Source organism: Solanum lycopersicum, chromosome 1, assembly GCF_036512215.1.
Source record: "Solanum lycopersicum chromosome 1, SLM_r2.1".
Classification (NCBI taxonomy): Eukaryota; Viridiplantae; Streptophyta; class Magnoliopsida; order Solanales; family Solanaceae; genus Solanum; species Solanum lycopersicum.
Genome location: NC_090800.1, coordinates 1,855,670 through 1,874,596, shown reverse-complemented (window position 1 = coordinate 1,874,596; position 18,927 = coordinate 1,855,670). Strand labels below are relative to the sequence as shown.

Sequence of the window (18,927 nt, the reverse complement as noted above, 5' to 3'; positions counted from 1 at the left end):
ACTAATCATTCGATTCTTTATTAAACAACCAACACATAACACAAATGCTAGCCATAACTATTAACCACCTTTATCAGTTATGAATATATATTTACTAATAAATTTTTTAATTAAAAAGAAACTCGTTCAAATATTAAGAATTACTTCTTGTATGGATTTAAATTTAGTATTTTAATAATTAAATATATATTTTGATTTTACAAATAAATAAACAAGGGCATTAAGCACCTTAAATTTTGAAAATATTGTCAAATAAATAAATTTACTCGTTTTTCATATTAAATATTAATAAATAGATTTTTATGGTCATAGCCATCTTTATTTTGTTCTAGAAAAACAACCCCCCCACCCCCCACCCCCACCCCCACCCATTTTCTAGGAAATTTCTTACCTTAGTTTTATTTTCTTAATCCTTAAATTTTGGAGAAAAAAATAAAATAGTAGAAATATTTTAGTCAAACGCGTTTTCCTACTCGTTTAAACATTTCCTCAAATAATTAGAAAAATATCTCACTCAAATATCTTTTACTATTTTCTGTGTCAATTTATGTGATATTATTTCTTTTATTAATCAGTTTTAAAAATTGAAACATCTTTTTAACTTTTTGTTTATTTTCACACAAATATCATAGTACATCATAAATCAATTAACATATAAGATATTAAACTTTGTATTCAGTTACGTTATATCATATAAATTGAAAGAAAATAAAAAAAGGAGTATATTTTATATAACCCCCCACCCCCCTCCCTTTAGACCCACTCAATCTTAACCTTTTTTTTTTTTGATATTTTTCCCACTTTCTTCCCTATTTCATCTTCACCACCTTTTCGTACACAATACCCCCTCTACATTTATATTGCATATAAATTTAAGAATTTTTTTTCTAAAAAAATATATGTATATATAGTACGTTTGGTAGTTGATTTGAAGATGAGTTATACAGATATTAAATTTTACATAAATATTATCATGTTTGATAGCTGATTAAAAGGTAAGTAAATATAATATTAGAACTTGGTCTATAAAGAAACTTTTTATATATTAGTTTATTTAAAAATAGAAGATGAAATATTCTCTCTCTATTTAATTACTATAATATATTTATTTTTCTATTTGATTCAAAAAAATATATATTATTTTTATATTCAAAAAAAGAACATTTGACTTTTCTTTAATTCCATATTTTGTGCTAAGTCTTGTTTATAGTAGTTGATCTAGACGACCAATTTGACTAGTCTTTATTTTTTCTTCTTTTTTTTTTCTAGTAGTCCTTCCCATTATATTCATTCATCCTACCATTTCCATTTTTCCTCAAACTTGCATCTTTCTTGTTGTTCATAGTTTTATCGAAATATCAAAATTTTCGTTAAAGAAAGAAGAAGATGAATGATCTTTTTTCAGGATCGTTCTCTCGTTATAGAGAGAATGATCATGATCAAGATTCTCATGGAATCGAAATGGGAGACACCGGTGGTGTCAACTTAGACAAGTTTTTCGAAGATGTAGAAGCTATTAAAGACGAGCTGAAAAACCTCGAAAAAATCTATGCTCAGCTTCAAAGCTCAAATGAAAAGAGTAAGACCCTTCACAACGCGAAAGCTGTGAAGGATCTTAGGTCTAAAATGGATGATGATGTTTCCTTGGCCTTGAAAAAGGCCAAGTTTATTAAAGTTCGTTTGGAAGCGTTGGATAGATCCAACGCTTCCAATAGGAGCCTCCCCGGGTGTGGCCCGGGGAGCTCCTCTGATAGGACGAGGACGTCTGTTGTTAATGGATTGAGGAAGAAACTTCAAGAATCTATGAATCAGTTTAATGAGCTGAGACAAAAGATGGCGTCGGAATATAGAGAAACTGTTCAAAGAAGGTATTATACTGTTACTGGAGAAAATCCTGATGAAGCAGTTCTTGATACACTCATATCTACAGGTAAATTTTTACTACCTTGTCTCGTTATGTATTCGAATTCACACGGAAAATTAGATAGTCTGAACCTCGAAAACTAAATTGAGGGAGTACAAATTTAAAGGGCACGATTGTGGTAGGGTGGTAAGTATTTCTCTATCTCAGACAAGATCGAGATTTAAGTTTTGATGTATATACTTGATATTAGTTTTTATATGCACAGTCTAATTTTCCGACAAGATGATCCTCTATCGTATGTAGTTCGATCCTTAACCAGAGGTCTTGAGATCAAACCTAGGGGAATAGAGTCGTCTTTAGTATGGAGTAGTTTGCCTCTAAATGGGACTTTTTGATGTAAATTCGGATTAATCAAGCTCCAACACGAATGTGTGACATCGTATGTAGTTCTATACTTAACTAGAGGTTTGAAATCAAACCTTGGGGAATAGAGTCGTCTTTAGTATGGAGTGGTTTACCTCTAAATGGGACTTTTTGATGTAAATTCGGATTAATCAAGCTCCAACACGAATATCTGACATCGTATGTAGTTCCATCCTTAACCAGAGGTTTTGAAATCAAACCTAGGGGAATAGAGTCGTCTTTAGTATGGAGTGATTTGCCTTAAATGGGACTTTTTCATGTAAATTTGGATTAATCAAGCTCCAAAACTAATATCTGAGTAAAACTCATCCAAATTTTCAAATGACATATCAAACAATACTTATTTCATGTATCGTAGACCGAATAGGTTACGAGTCATAACAGAACAAAGTACTTGTTTTTGTCTATCACAGGTCAAAGTGAGACATTCTTACAGAAGGCAATACAAGAACAAGGAAGAGGACAAGTGATGGACACAATAATGGAGATTCAAGAAAGGCATGAAGCTGTGAAGGAAATAGAGAGGAATTTGAAAGAACTTCATCAAGTTTTCTTGGACATGGCTGTTTTAGTGGAATCTCAAGGTGAACAACTTGATGATATTGAGAGCCAAGTGAATAGGGCTAATTCATTTGTTAGAGGGGGTGCTCAACAATTACAAGTAGCAAGAAAACACCAAAAGAATACAAGAAAATGGACTTGTTTTGCTATTATTCTTTTGCTTATCATCATCTTGATAGTGGTTCTTTCTATTCAGCCATGGAAGAAATGAGATATGGTCAAAGGTGTTTGGTTTAGTTGTTGATGGACCTCCCCCCCCCCTTTTTTTTTTTTTTGAATATTCTATATTTTATAGTATACTATTCTATATTGTGTATTTTGGGATATTATTTTGATGTGGGGAGAAGTAAGTTGGATGGGGGTCCATGATGTTATTCTACATTGGATTATTATTATTTTTGTAATTATTGATGTATTTAGAATATATTCTTTTTGTGTTTGTGACAGTTATTTTTTTGGTTATTCTCATTTAACATTAAGTTGTTCTTTTTCTTGTTTATGTTGAGCTTTTTTTTTCTATATTGATGTTTCTTGATATTTTGGTATATTGGTCTAAAGTTTAGTTCTTTCTTGGCTTCTTCACTCCCATTGTTTCCATTTTCTATTTTCGAATGCTTTTACTTGATCCGGTGTTGATCGAAAACAACCTCTTCTCCCTCCCAAAGTAGGGGTTATGTTACTCGGACTCTTCAAAAATGTCAGGGTGCATGTCAGATTCTCCAATAGTATTCCGACAAGGTGTGACATCAAAAGTGAAGAGTCCGTGTAACTTAGGATAGGGGTAAGGTCTGTATACACACTAGCCTCCCAAGACCCCACTTTGTACGATTACACCGGATGTGTTAATAGGTTTAATGTTTAGTTCTCACAAATCAAACTTTTGACTATTTGTCTAAACTTTTGTTCTAGTAGTTCAAACTTCTGACCTCTACTTTGAAGTTTAGTTCTAATAGTTCATAACTTTTGACCACTAAGCTAAAGTTTAATTATATTAATTCAAACTTCACCAATAATCTGAAGTTAGAACTCCTAAAATTTTAATTTAATGAGAAGATCAAGAAATAATATTTTATAAATACAAAATGAGCATATGATAAAGGGAGGAACAAGTAGTAGAATATATGAGCATTTTATAAAGAGTTATCTCTATTGATTCTAGTGATGAGTTATATTACAACCATAATATATGTAAACTATGCAGTTAAGATAATGTACAGGCAATGTAGTAGCACAGCTTACCTGTATCAAAGTTACATAAGCTGGAAAAAGAAGGTCTCCGCCGAATATAAAACTCTACATATCTCCAAATTGCCGATGCCACTATGAATCTCGATGATCTTATGAGCCGAAACTAGAGTATTACACTGTTCTCGGACTCACTTGTTTTGACTACTGGTGGAGAAGATACTGGATCTCTCTGCCCAGCTATATTTAGTCGTAATGGCCGTCCTTCAAGATCCTAATTGCATTTTACAAGAAACTGTGAGAAACAAGGAAGATGTCAAATTGTACTTGAGATACTTTATCATTACTTATCCTTACCACTTCATTCATGGTATCGAGTGCATTGTTCATTGCTTCAGCAGAAGAAAATGTAATGAAACCAAAACCTCGAGATCTTCCCGAGGCCCTGTCATAGATGACTTTTGCACTTAAGAATCCTGGCTGGTCAGCAAAAGCATCTTTCAGACCTTGAGACGTGAGGTTCCAGCTAAGATTCGCAACGTATAGTTTGTGAGGGCTGTCTACAAAACCTTGATAGGTGCTTCTTATCTTTGCACTCATTACTTGCCTTTCACCTCCTCTTGGAACCTCGGGGAAGTTTACCTTGACCGTACGACCTCCAACTTGCTGTCAAACATTATTAAGATGAGCAATGAATGGCCTTCGAGACCAAACTAAACGCTAATTGAGACAGAGGACGTCAGTCCAAGATAGGTAACTAAAATGAAATCTTAATAATATTGCTGTTTCTTATAAAGACAAGGACATCAGTTCAAGATAGGTAACTAACACCAAATCTGAATCATATTGTTAATGAATGACTATCAATATTCAATTAGCGTTCGATATTTTGCATTTTCTCGTATTGCAGGTGAATTAAGTGTTTAATAAACTGATGCAACAAGCATACAAGAAAAGAGATCTTGCTAGTAAATGATAAGAGAACTGCTAAACTTACAGATCCATCAAACAACCGAACTGTCTCCTTTGCATCTTCAACACTTCCCATTGTAACAAATGCAAATCCACGACTTCTATCTGTAACTCTATCATAAACGATCTACGAAATTCATTGAAGAAAAACAACATGAGTCGTCCTGTATCTTATATTCCAAAAGAAAAAAATACAGGAATTCTAATCAAAAGTTGAACTTATGCACAAACATGCAAGCAACTTAGAAATCATGAGCCATTCAACTGCAGCTACACAAAATTAAATCAACCAACTTTAACCACAAAACAACAAATATGAGAAAAATATGTAACTATTAAGTTTGCGGGTACAACTATGTATCCCGTGACTCTGTCTTTAACTTGCTTCCATTGTTTGAGGGCTAATGCAGCCAGTGGCTGAGCCAGAATTTATGCAAGGGGATTAAAAAAAAACACCAAAAGATCACATGTCGGATTTGAACCTATTCCCCAAGGCAATTTGGACATCCTTTATGATTCCTAGAACCTTCCATTATGAAATGCACTCAACAACTTATACACACACAAAAAAAAACTCAGTCTTTGCACATTTGTGCAGTATAATTTTTCAATATAGGAATGTTGAGTTGCATAAATAGAATTAGTCCAAATTTTGTAATTGGACTTTTCTCCCATAACATGTTGATGCCTTCCTTTTTTTGATAAAGTAAGGTCGTATCATAAGATTTTGCTGCATAAAGATTCAAGAATCCGAAAGGGAAAAAGCAACAACAAGACATACCTAATGTAATCCCACAAGTGTCCCAGATTCCGGGTAGAATGTATGCAAACCTTACTCCTAACTCCTGAGAGGTAAATTTTGTCCGAAAGACCCTTGGCTCGAGTCACACATATCAACAAAAACAAGAACATACTCGGTGTACTCCTACAAGTTGAGCCTAGGAAGTGTAGAATGTACGCAAACCTTACTCCTAACTCTTGAGAGATAAAAGTGTTGTCCGAAAGATACTTCGCTGGAGTAACACATATCAATAACAACAACAGACTACCCCTTGTAATCCCACAAGTAGCGTCTAGCAGTGTGTGCAAATCTTACCCCAACCTCATAGAGATAGAGAGCTTGTTTCCGATAGACCCTCAGCTTACATAAAACCCGCCAAACAATTTCAAATAAGGGGATACAGATGTGGAATCAATAACAACAAACTAATGCGATATGGAGAGTGTTATACAACAAACAACATATCAATGCATTTACAAAAACACAACCATTACATAACATTCGAAAAACCGACAGTAACAACAACAAAATAATGCGATAATGAAGCAAAGCAACAAAAAAACAGACCTCAACATTAGCAACTTTACCAGCTTCAGCAAAAATTTCAGACAATTGAGAAGGTGTCATTGAAAATGGCAAATTACCCACATACAATCTACCATCTTCAATCGATTTAGGCTCATCAACAACCCCATCTCCTTCTTTCTCCAAACTCTCACCTCCCTCATTCTCTTCATCTTCTTCAATTTCCTCTTCAGCTGACAATTCAGCTTCCTCATCTAATCCAACAACCCCAGCTCCATCAGACACAGCAGAAGTAGAAAAATGAGTTGAAATTCGACTGAAAGAAGCTAAAAGAGAAGAAATGGGGAAATGGGGTTTCGATTTTATGGGGTTTATGGAGTTATTAATCTTGAAATTGAAATGGGTATTGTTAATACTGGTAGAAATGTGCTCTACTACTGAGAATTTAGGCTTTTGAGTGAAGAAATGAAGTGATGAAGAAGAAGAAGAAGAAAAAGCTGACATTTTTTCTTCCAATTTTTTTCTACCAATGAAGAAATTTCAGTGAGAGAAGATAAAAGATGAGGTTTTGATAAGACAGTTATGGGGTCCATCTCCGATTTCGATATCCGTATTGGAGTCCGAGTCTCGACTAATCTCATGTCAGTAAGTTCATATGTTCGAACTTGAATGGACGAAAGAAATCATAATAACTCTTATCGGTGACTAATATGGATTGTGGTGTACTACTGGTGGGAGTGTTTCGCCCTAAACCAAAAATTTCGAATTCGAGCTCTGGGCATGGAGAAATTCTTGAATCGGTGAACTGTATTCAATCATTTTTACTTGTTCATTTTGAATTCTACAGGTTAATTAACGTATAGAAGGTGTTGAAGGTAAAATACGAAAACATTAATTGTCTTTTCGTTGATACGTTGAAAGTGAATGAGAAAGTACTTAATGACGATCAAGTGATTAATGTAGAGCATGATAGACATTATTTGGTTTTATCGATTTGGTTGTAAACTATTCGATGCAAAATAAATGTTTACCCTAGGATGTTATATTGTACGATATACATTCCGATCCAAATCCGAATTCGTATCAGAAAGTGGGTGGGAGATGAAACAAAAAAAATAGTAATGTTTCTTTAAAATGCACAATGAGAAGGTATACCAGTCTGAAAACACACCAATTTGCACATTATTTGGATCAAGTTCAATCATACATCATTGTAGTTTTCACAAACCAACATCACAAAACAGTAATCCAAACACACTGCAACATCAGAGACCCCCGATCGACAGGGTCGTCATTGTCATCATCTCATCGAAAACAAGCTTATTTATCCAACAAAGTGCTGAAAATAAAGTAGCATTAAGGCTTAAGTGCCTCTTACCATCCACGTTGCTTGATAGCAATAGAACGATATAGGCACCGCGTTAATGCTAAGCCAAGGATGAACTGCCCATGATAGCCAAGGATGATCCGGCAATTGCAGCAACCAAATGTGTATGCATTAGGTTGTAGCACGGATGAGGCGAGGCTCAACTCGTGACACCTGACCTCTTTCTCAAGCCAAGGCTATCATACTTTGAGGTTGCAACAGCTATCAGCTGTGCAAACCCACTTACCAGACATGAAAATACCGTGTCCAGTATTCATCATGTCCGGTATTGCCTGGACCGGAGGCCTCAGGTTTTGGAACAGAAAAGGATCAAGATTGTCACTAGAGTACATGTTAGCGATCCCTGATGAATCGAAGAACCTACTGCCAGATGTTTCTTTTGGTGAGCTCAAATTGCTGCTATCAGACTGCAGCACTTCAGAATTCTGGGATCCGGTGGGGTAAAAGTTTTGAACATCGCCTGTCTTGAACATATTGTTGGTTTTTCCAGCCTTCATAGTTCCATTCATATTCCTTGTGTTCAAGAAACGACCACCACAGCCCCTAGGTCGGCGCAAAGCATGGAGATGGCGAGAGAGGTGCAAGTACGGCTGCACGCATTAAGCAGCGGAAAACTCAGCAACAACAGAATGAACAAAGAACATGCTTTTGAAGAAAAGCATGATGATCAAATAAAATATCATGCTGATATGTAGATATCCACTGTACATGATCACAGAAATAGAACTTTACCTTGCGTGGTTTAAGAGCTTTTTTCTCCATTTCCTTAGCCCTGGTCTTTCGACGCCTTAGTATCCCATGATACTGCTTGGCATTTACGAATATCGGACCTTCATCAGAAGCCAAATTCAATGGTAGCATAATGCGGCCCTGCAAAAATTGTGAAGTGAATTTATATGAATATTAGAGCCTCGAAATCATTCAATTTGAAGATGTAGAGTATGGGAGAGTAAAGAATAGATTACACTACAAAATCCAATTATATTACCAAGTTTACATGATATGTGGCATTCTATCAGAAGACATGTGTTCCCTGTTACTGCATATATTCCAGTGTTCTGCATTAATCCGAAATATTTCCGGTACCACCTTTCATTTGTTATTCCATAGTTCAGCGATAATTAGAGGATCTAACACATAGTTCCGAAGTATTAGTAACATCCTTTTGGTTTAACAATTTGGGAACAAATTTTCTTAACAAATTCAATTCAATGGGCGATAAATGTGATTCCAATGATCTTTCTTAACATCATTCTTTTAATAGTTTTGACGCCAGTACTTCGTCAAACACTGTTCTACCCCAGCTAAACTAGGTACCAAGCAGACTACTCTTTACTTCAATACGAAAGATAAGTTTGGTTTTTATCGTTATTCTAATGACTGAGAAATCCATCTGGGGCCAACCCTTAGGATCAAGGCAACTACAGCCTTTCAACCTCCGAAATTGGATAGAAAGCATCAGTTAAGTGCAGCTACTCCTTCCCTGTTTTCATCTATTTAGTTGCTTATAAAGAGATATACTCAACCAAAAAACTACTATGACAAAAGATTGGAGCCGTGTTTCCTCAAGGCTCTCAGGTTATATAATGTTCACAGAGGTGGCTTCTTCTAGACATGACACACGTAATAACATCTCTGCTTGTGAGGAAAAACTTATATATACCAATTATATTAGACGTTAAACTAGTTCCAGCAGTAAACAGCAGTGCACATCTTATAATGCCATCTGCGAACATCATAGATCAACCAGCAGCATTAATAATCGTACTATAGACCCTCAGTAAAGAGAGTAAGTACGAGACCAAAATCAACAGGCTTAAATAAAGGTTTCTTCGACTTCCTCTCGTCTTTTTCAACTAAAAAAATTCCAATCTTCTTTTAGATGAAGGAGAAAGAATGGTTTTTGGAAACTTTTCCAAATCCACCACATCAAAAATCCAACTCACCTCACATATTATGTGCTAAAACAAAATTTACGCAATATTATCAAGGATGGAAACATGACATAAGCTGTCATAAAGTTAATATTGGTTGTCATTGCGTGTTTGGAAAGATCTCGAAAAATATATAAAGCTAAAGTTTGTTACTTTAGTAAGTTATGCAACAAAACAGCAGATATGTCTACAGTAATGCTGTTACTTCGTTTTTCGAAATATGTAACTAATTCCAGAGAAAGCATAAATTACCAAACCCACATAACTCCGGTGATTGGAAAGTGATGCTATCAGAAAGAAGTAGTACCGAAAGTTGAGGAGCATAAGCCGAAAATAACCCAATGCATTGCTCTCCATAAGGATGTTTTGCATAAATCTGCACCATTTAAAATCACACCACATAAACATAACGAACAAGCACATATGTTGAGATTTATTACAAATGGAACTTTCGATTACCAGGGACTGACCAAAACCTAGCTCAAAGTGACCTCGATAGTCCATATTAGCTGCACGAACAGAGGAAGCAGCCTGAATGTTCGGAAGTTTTTGCCCATTTGCCGAAGATTTGCAATCACCTGAAGGAGTTAGAGGCATGATTATGCCACATTTTTGAAGAAACTTGTTGGAAGTTTGGAGCTATAGATTTGTCCAACTTCCAAACTAGATATTCTTTTTGGTCTTAGACTCATAAGCTAAGTTGCATAGACTCTTCACTTTCGATGTTGCACCCATGTCAAATTCTCCAAAAAGTACTCTACTTTTGGAGAAACCGACACGCACCAGCTGACATTTTTGAAGAGTCCAAGCAACATACCTTGTAAGTACTTTATAAGACTCCTAATAATTCTCTTTTTGAGGTGATCAAAAGAAATACATCAAATCTAGCTAGACTACAGAAAGAGTTTACTTAACCTACCAATGTTTTTTACTTAATGTTTATTTTCATAATATTTGGAAAAGCACTACCAGTTTCCGTTCTTTCTTGAGAAATCTGAATTCCATTGAATTCAGAGAAGCACCAATTATGGTTTTCATGCAATGCAGTTAAGATTTTTGTTACAAGAACTTCACCAACAACAAGTAAATTAAAAGAAGATTTTTTTTTCGATAACAATTCTGATCCAACATTGGTCCAAGAACTATGGTGTTTTTCATGAAAGGAGCAAGCATATTGGCACTAAATATCATTTATTAGACAAAGCATATTTAAGAAAGGATCAGATATCAAAACTTGAGAGGCCACCAAGCCATTGAAATTGATGATCTTAGAAATTACTAATGTCTTTTGGTGTGACTTATCAAGTTTAAGAGGGGCATTGAATTTGTAAACTATATTCATCCCAAATGCATATATTTTAAGGATAGTTACCAACATAGACCACCTCCCTGGCCTATCCCATCGAAAAGCAAGACAATACTCGACCACCTACTAACCTTCTACCCTTATCCGTGACGTCCCCATCCTCCTATCTAAGGCCATGTCCTATGAATTGCCAAAAGAATGAATAAGAAAGTACCAGAGGAAATAGTGAACTCTGTTGCATTCCCCTTAGGCTGCTGCTCCACAGATGCAGATTTCAATTGTCCAAAAGGCTCAGCATAAGCCACAGATTGAGACATAAAACCATTACTCCACCAAGGAGCAGAGCACAATGTTCCAACAGATTGATTCTGGACAACCCGTTCATTTCCTTTGGAAAATATAGTAGTATTCATGGTTATACAAGAGCAACTCACACCTTTTCTCTTGAAAATCTAAAGGAATTATGTTCCTGCAGCTCAATCAATTGAAGCAAACAATATTTCATAAGTTACCATTGAAAACAATGCCTCAAGATTATAATATAAGAGAAGTTCTAAAACTTAATCCAAAATTTTCAAGAATCATATCCAGAAATAACAAAAAAAGAAGAACTTTTAAAGCATAGCAATAATAAAATAAAAATATTTTCTTGATAACTATGATGTCCAGGCCAACTTGCGGACATCTCAACTTATTCCAATCGGATGTTCGTTGCCTCCCATCAAGCACAACTATTAGGTAGTAACAAAGGCTGAACTAGACTTTTGAGTTTATCGATTCTAGATTCTTGAAAAGAAAGTTATTAGTTTTTTGATAAACTATTTATACGATCCACCAAGGTTTGAACAGATAAAAGAAATCACCTAGCGTTTTTGCCTATGCTACAATTTGAACTTGAAATCTCATTACTCTCAACTGCTTCATTAACTACTAAGCTACACCCTCGGGATGCTAGGAGAAACAAACAAAGATCTTGAAAACTAAATCTATCTTTTTCTTCATTATTTTAAGGAAAGAAAAGCTAAAAAAAGGGAAAATATCCAGAAACTACATAAAAACCATCAATCATTGAACAAATATTCTAACAAAAATAAGCTAAACTACAAGACAACCAGACAAAAATCACAAAAATGGCAGTTGGCAAAGAACATAACAATACACAAACTCCATAAAAAGTAAAAACAAAATATAAAACCAGCCTTGAGTTCTATAATACCAAGAATAGTACAAAGAAGAAAATAAGAAGAGAAAGAACTATTTTTTAACAACAGCCATAACAGAAAAAAAAAGTGAATATTCAGTATTCTTGACAAAAACAAAGTTGTCGGTGGCAGGTGACAGATATTCCGTAAAACTAACGAGCTATTCGACACACCATCCTAATAACGAAATATAACACTTCGCTAATTCTACGAAATATCTAATCAACCTAATATTTTTGTATTTGCTAAAATTTTGAACTCAAAAACTCAACAACTTTATCGACTACTAAACTACGCCCTTTTAACTAACTAAGAAGCAAAACAAAATCTTGTTAACAAGTTTCAATCTTTTCTTCATTATACTAAAAGAAAAGCTCTAAAAAGGGAAAATTTCAAGAAAACACCAGACTCTGAGTAAAACATCAAATAAAAAATAAACAAAACACTATTTGAACAAGAAAGATTAAATCTTTACAACACCCATGATAGAAAAAAAGAGAAAAAATAAGTGAATATTAGCAAGTAGAGTGTTGTACCTAGTGAAGTAATAGTTGTACCAAGATGAAAACTTTAAGCTTTGTGTGATTGTACAGTCAATTAGAGAAACCCCATTTAGTAGCAGCCATGTCAGTACAATTTCAAGCAGAGGGAGAGAAGAAAGAGAGAGAGAGAAGGCAACAGAATGATTTACAAGTGGAAAAAAAATTGGAATTACATGGCAATGACCAATGAAATATAGCCTTCATGGAAAGACTTTGTTTTATGTGCTTTATTAGTTTTCTTTTTCCTTCTTTAATAACACTCCCCGCTCGACGGACGGTCACGAATCATAACGCACTCTTAACACAATAAATTTACTTCAAAATTGACTGGTTTGTTTATATGATCGTCGAAACGTGTTCAGGATAATATAAGGGTAATCTGACTAAAAAGTCATATAAAACTTGATTGAAGAACAAGTGTTTGTTGAAGAAGTCCTCGTAACGACTCTCTCGAGATTTAGCATAGACAAGGAATGAGAGAGTCCGTACGAGGACTCGTTTTTTATTTACCAAATTTATTTTCTTTGTCACGAGGGATGTGGATACCTGTTGTTCTTATTGTTCAGAGTTGTAAACTGAGTAATTTAAGGTCGTGGTGGGAGATTTGTATACCTACATACTTAACTAAGTTTTCGAGTTAGAATTCTAAAAATAAAATCGTTAAACAATGTGTTTTACCATTAAATATTAGTCTCGGCGTGAAAAAAATCATATATTAACATAACTATTGGTCTGGTGATCAATAATACGCAATTGAAAAATTGAATTACTCGAATCGAAAAGCAAATATAAAAAAATTTACGATAGGAAACAAAAAACAAATTGTCCTTACACTATCCCTATCCACCTTAAAAATACTTGATATGTTTGTTTAGGTAACATTAATATCTAAACTAAGTTGCGTGCATTTGATATTTTTTTTCTATTAAGACGTAACCAAAAATTATAAAAATCACCTAATATTTTCTTATTGGCTCTAATTAAATAAGAATTCTCATCTGTTTTCATATTTCATTCACTTTATTAACCGTTAGACCACGCAATTTTTTTGACCTAACATGAAATAAACATTGAAATTTTGAAGCACTTACTACTCCCCTTCAACTCATTCTCAACTAAAAAAAAAAGGTTAATAAAAATATTTTATTATATGCTTTTAATACTTGTACATTAGTCTAACACATTCAAATCCTTTTGACTTTACTAACTTTAATTCTTTTTTTAAAAAAAAAATTAAGAAAAAAGGAAAACCACATAAGTGGATATAGTACTTGATATTTGTTAGTGGATTGTAAGAGGATAACCATAAAATCTCTTTAAAAAGTTAATTTTTATAACATAAAAAATTATCTCAACTTTTTATGACATAAATAATTATTTTTCAACTGTTTAGAAAGCCAAGTGGAACATTTTTGAGGGTGGGGGGTTACTAATTATTTTTTTTTAATTATTATTATTATACAAAGTTTTTTCCAACTATAGCAAGTGGATACTATTATTAGTATGATTTATTCTTTTTAAGAAGATAGAGTATATAAATTAATTTGGGTAATTGAGGGTGGGAGGGGACCTCTATCTATAAGTACTTATAATTTATATCACCAAATATTATAATGGGGGTGATAAGCATATCATTATTTTTAATTAGGAAAATTATATGAAATAATAAAATATTAATTTAAATTAAATGATATAGTCAAAGTATATTTTAATTGTAATTAGCAGCAAAGATTCCTTATTTTTGTCATATGATTTGGTATATAATTAGCCATTTTCGGTATACAATTAGTCATTTTATACATTTCGATATATAATGTATAAAATGCATTTGTGTTTGTATAAAGCGAGAGAAAAATATATATATAAATACAAAAATAAATATTCTCATCTTATAGATTTATAATTATACAAAAACAGATCTTATTATACAAATTATAATATATAAATGAATTTATACAAAACTGAACAATTTGTATAGAATTAGATGTTTGTAGCAAATTATACAGATCAAAAGTTCCATAGCAAACATAAAATTTGCTATGGAGCGCAATTATGCAAAATATAGCTATAACATACAAATATGACTTTTATGTTTGCTATTTGTGAAAGCTACTCTTTTTAATTTGATGTGTCGAGTTTGAATTTGAAAGAAAAATTTTATTTTTCTCATAGTTGAATATTTCAATACAAATTACATTAATCGACCTTAAAATGTCTGTCGAAATTCAAGGGTTAGTGTATGTTATTAGCTAGACTAACTACTTGATATGAGATCATTAAAGGTATGATGAGACGATGAGATGATTCGTATCGTTCCATCCTTAACTAAAGGTCTAGGAATCGAACTATTAGAATGAATAAATGTTTTGTAATACATTATAAAAATATTTTGAATGAGAAAATGACATTTTATATTTAAACAATATATTAATTTAATTACTATAAGGAAAAGATATATTCAAAAGGGTTGGTTAACCTATTGAATATTTTTGCATAGCTAGGATCACCATTGTATTTTATTCCATTTTATTAAAAAAATTACTATTATTAATATATTTTTTGAACTAAGGCATGCTATTTAGTTTTTCAAACTTTAAGAACCTTTCTAATTAATATTAGTGAATTTTAATTAAAAATCTCGAGTTTGAATTTAATATATAAATTGTTTTTAGTAGATAATATTTCTTAATTTATCGATGTCCCGATATGATTATCAAAAACCAGAAAATGGATAAAAGAAGAGAGCCTTCTTCCAAAGACTCCAATCCAAAAATTGATTTCAACTATATATTATCATTATTTTTATATTAGAATAAAATATGTATATAAGGCAGCAAGTTGGGTTTATATATATATGTATGTATGTATAACATTTTTTTAAAAAAAAAATAAAAACTAATTGGTTGTAAATTTAATTAAATGATATTAATACAATAGCTGGAATAATATTGTTTTCTAGTCATTGTCATTGTATTAAACTATTAATCTTCTTTAAGATTAATTCTATTTGTATGGTTTGCAAATTTTAAGGATTTTTTAGCCACTAGTTTTGTTAGTAAGCCCGACCTTATAAATCAATCTGAAATACGTAAATTTAAATTTAGTCAAATTTTAATAAAATATCGAATATCGTAAAAAATTTAAGAAGAATGATAATTATGTAAAATACTTGTAATTTACCTATAAATTTTCAATTTTTAAATAATTTAATTTTGTATACTCTGATTTTCTCATATTTTTTTTATTTCAGTTTGAATTTTTATATTCCTTAATAAATATTATTTTATTAGTGATGAATACTCCAATAAGTTTGAGGAATGAAGGTAAGATAGAAAAAATAAATATCTTCATTTACTATTAAGTAAAATAAATTTTAAATAATATACTAAACAAGTAAATGATAATAGAAAGAATTTAAATAACATTTAAGATTTTACACTATCATATTATTCAAGTGAAATCCTTTTGGACTGTTAAAAATAAAATATATTAGCAATATTTGTAATAACAATAAATATAATTTGATAGTATAAAAATTATTTTACTGACATATGACAATATATATTATTTAAACTCATTAATTAATGCCAAATTATAGATACAATGTGTAAACAACAAATCACAAACATTATTAGATACTAACTAACCTACAACTAATTAGTGTCCATTTGACATTTTCACTAATGATTAACATAATTTTCCACTCTTATTTTTTTTTTAATTAAATGCTTATGATGTTAATGGAGTAAGTGCTTGTGGAAACACTATTATACAACTCAAATCGCACATTCACATTTTACAGTGCGTGGAGTCATAATTATCACTAAAAATTTAAACTGTTTGATTAGTTTTCATGATGTGTCATGCACTTGTTTGCTACTTCAATGGAAAGACGATAGATTTTCGAAAAAAAATTCAAACGAATAAAATCGCCTATTCAATTTCACTGTCGTACAAGTCAAGAGTCGAATTTTGCAGTAATAATATAATTGTCGCTATAGTTGACAATAATAATAAATAATAACAATATATAGATTTTACTAAAATATCCAAAATTGGAAGCTAAGCAAGTAAACTTCAAGAAATAATAAAGAAGCTTTATTAAGAAGGAAAAAAAAAAGAAGCACATTTTCAATACATGTGTTTGATGTAAAATAAAGTTTAATATTAATAAAAATGGACCATAGTTTTATAGATAATTAATAATTGCAAAATGGTAAAAAGATGCCTTAAATGGAACTCATTCTCCTTTCTAGACTAAAAAATCATTATTTATAAGGTCCACATCAAAAATATATTTAAGTTCCTTTATTTTCACTTTGTCCCCTTTAAGTAGGTATATGTATATATCATTGAGAAAAATCATGCGCGGATTTAATTCAAAGCGAATAATATTTATTTTATCATATTATGAATATTTTGTGATATTTTAGCACTATAATTATTATCAGAGCGGACAATTCAACGAGATAAATATGAAAATGTCGTAATAACAATAAATCCCTATATAGTATCGCTATTTATTTACATGTCGATTTAATAAGTAACTTTGAAGAAACATACACTAATAAAGAGAAGATAATGAGTTTTGGTGATCATAAATACTCAGATGATGTGGGTGACACACAATAAATCTGTAGATAACCAATACGCTTACATATTAATCACAAAATGTATTATTATTATTATTATTATTGTTATTATATTTTTATTTTATTTAATTTCAATATTTCCATATGAAAGCACCTAGGTTTTGCTTTCTTTTTCATCTTGTTTGACTAAATTACAATTTTAGTAAACATCACATTAATTATGACTAGTTTAATTTAGTTTGTCAAATGTATCAAAGAAACTAGTTATATAGTTGGTAAAATAGGGAGCAAGATAACAATATATCAAACTCAGTAATTGCTTTAGTTATCTCGATTAATTTAAATTCACGTCACATAATATATATATATATATATATAAAAGTGATAGCTCCCTATCATAATTTTCTCTTTTTTTTCCAAGTATTTTGTCACCATTCTTATTTCCTTTTGAAAGAAACATATACATCCATACAAGAAATTAAAATATACTGATTTCTTTGTATTAATTTATTTGTCTAATTTTATTTTGATAGAAAATTTATACGTAAAAAAGATTTTTGAATTTTATGACTTTAATTAAATTAAAATATGTAAAGTGTACAATTTCTTTTTAATCTTATGCTTTGAATATGTTAAGTGGAAAATTGAAATTAAACAGTCATAAAAAAATAGTCTTTCTAAAAACGAACTAAAAATAAGAATAAAATAAGTAAATTAAACTGAAGAAAATAAAATACGAGTTAAACATAGAAACTCATATATATATATATATATATATATATATATATATATATATATATATGTATATATGAGAAATCATACCTAACAACTTACATCACCTATCACCATCCCCCCACCCCCCAAGAGTTAGTGGTACGATAGCACAACTTTAACTAGAGATTGCGAATTGAAATACCGATAATAAATAAAATCGCTATAAGAAATACTTTTTAATAGATTTTATGCGGTAAAAATTTAATAGAGAAAATTTTTACACGACACAAATTCAAATTAATCTGAAATCTAAATAGAAAGTCAATATCGAGTGTGAAAAAGAGAACATAACCACATACAAAATACACCAAGTTAGAAAGGAAATGTTTTAACAAAAAAAAAAGTGACTCGAATTTGAATTAATCGAACTTCAGAGTACATAATGAAAACAACATTTAGGTTCGTGCTGAAAATGGAAAAAAAATCCAATAAAAATATATTTTTTCAATAAATATTATGTTTCGAATTAGTCAGAATTCAAAATGAGTATATGCGAAAAATAAATTGCTTTTCTTGCAAATTTAAGTGGTTCAAATATAATAATTTTTTTAAAAAAATATTTTTTTTAACTTTTATTGGAGAATGACGTGATCCACGTGTCAACAATTGAAAGCTTGTTGGAATGCATGAGATGTCTACAAGTGGAATCCATACAACCACTAAGAGTAGTTACTTTCTACGTTCTTAATTAAAAATCTCGAAAATTAAGTGATTTTGAATTGAAAATATGTTTTCGTAGGAAGTACATATGATCGATTCTACTTTAGTAATCTATGTAACGCAAAATTGAATTAAATCGAAGCCAAAATAGATATCAGATATCATGTATAAATCGAAAAAAAGGTATAAAATATCGAGAACCTAGCCCAATTAATTTGC

General features: G+C 31.5%; 3 protein-coding genes across 3 annotated transcripts; 1 reads left to right on the top strand and 2 right to left on the bottom strand.

The window, feature by feature from the left end:
- Positions 1-761: 761 nt before the first annotated feature.
- Positions 762-3,296, top strand: LOC101262338 (syntaxin-121). The gene is made up of 2 exons (XM_004228627.5): positions 762-1,930; positions 2,701-3,296. The coding sequence occupies exons 1-2, from the start codon at positions 1,387-1,389 to the stop codon at positions 3,057-3,059; spliced, it is 903 nt and encodes a 300-aa protein (XP_004228675.1). The 5' UTR covers positions 762-1,386; the 3' UTR covers positions 3,060-3,296.
- A 680-nt stretch (positions 3,297-3,976) lies between these two features.
- Positions 3,977-6,961, bottom strand: LOC101261547 (33 kDa ribonucleoprotein, chloroplastic). Its single transcript, XM_004228624.5, has 4 exons — positions 6,354-6,961; positions 5,031-5,132; positions 4,391-4,699; positions 3,977-4,307 (listed from the first exon to the last, which is right to left on the bottom strand). Exons 1-4 carry the CDS (start codon positions 6,813-6,815, stop codon positions 4,200-4,202), a joined length of 981 nt encoding a protein of 326 aa, XP_004228672.2. The 5' UTR covers positions 6,816-6,961; the 3' UTR covers positions 3,977-4,199.
- A 502-nt stretch (positions 6,962-7,463) lies between these two features.
- LOC101257995 (nuclear transcription factor Y subunit A-10) lies at positions 7,464-13,020 on the bottom strand. Its single transcript, XM_004228610.5, has 6 exons — positions 12,677-13,020; positions 11,153-11,407; positions 10,092-10,210; positions 9,940-10,008; positions 8,431-8,568; positions 7,464-8,288 (listed from the first exon to the last, which is right to left on the bottom strand). Exons 2-6 carry the CDS (start codon positions 11,349-11,351, stop codon positions 7,878-7,880), a joined length of 936 nt encoding a protein of 311 aa, XP_004228658.2. The 5' UTR covers positions 11,352-11,407; positions 12,677-13,020; the 3' UTR covers positions 7,464-7,877.
- Between the last annotated feature and the right edge of the window lie 5,907 nt (positions 13,021-18,927).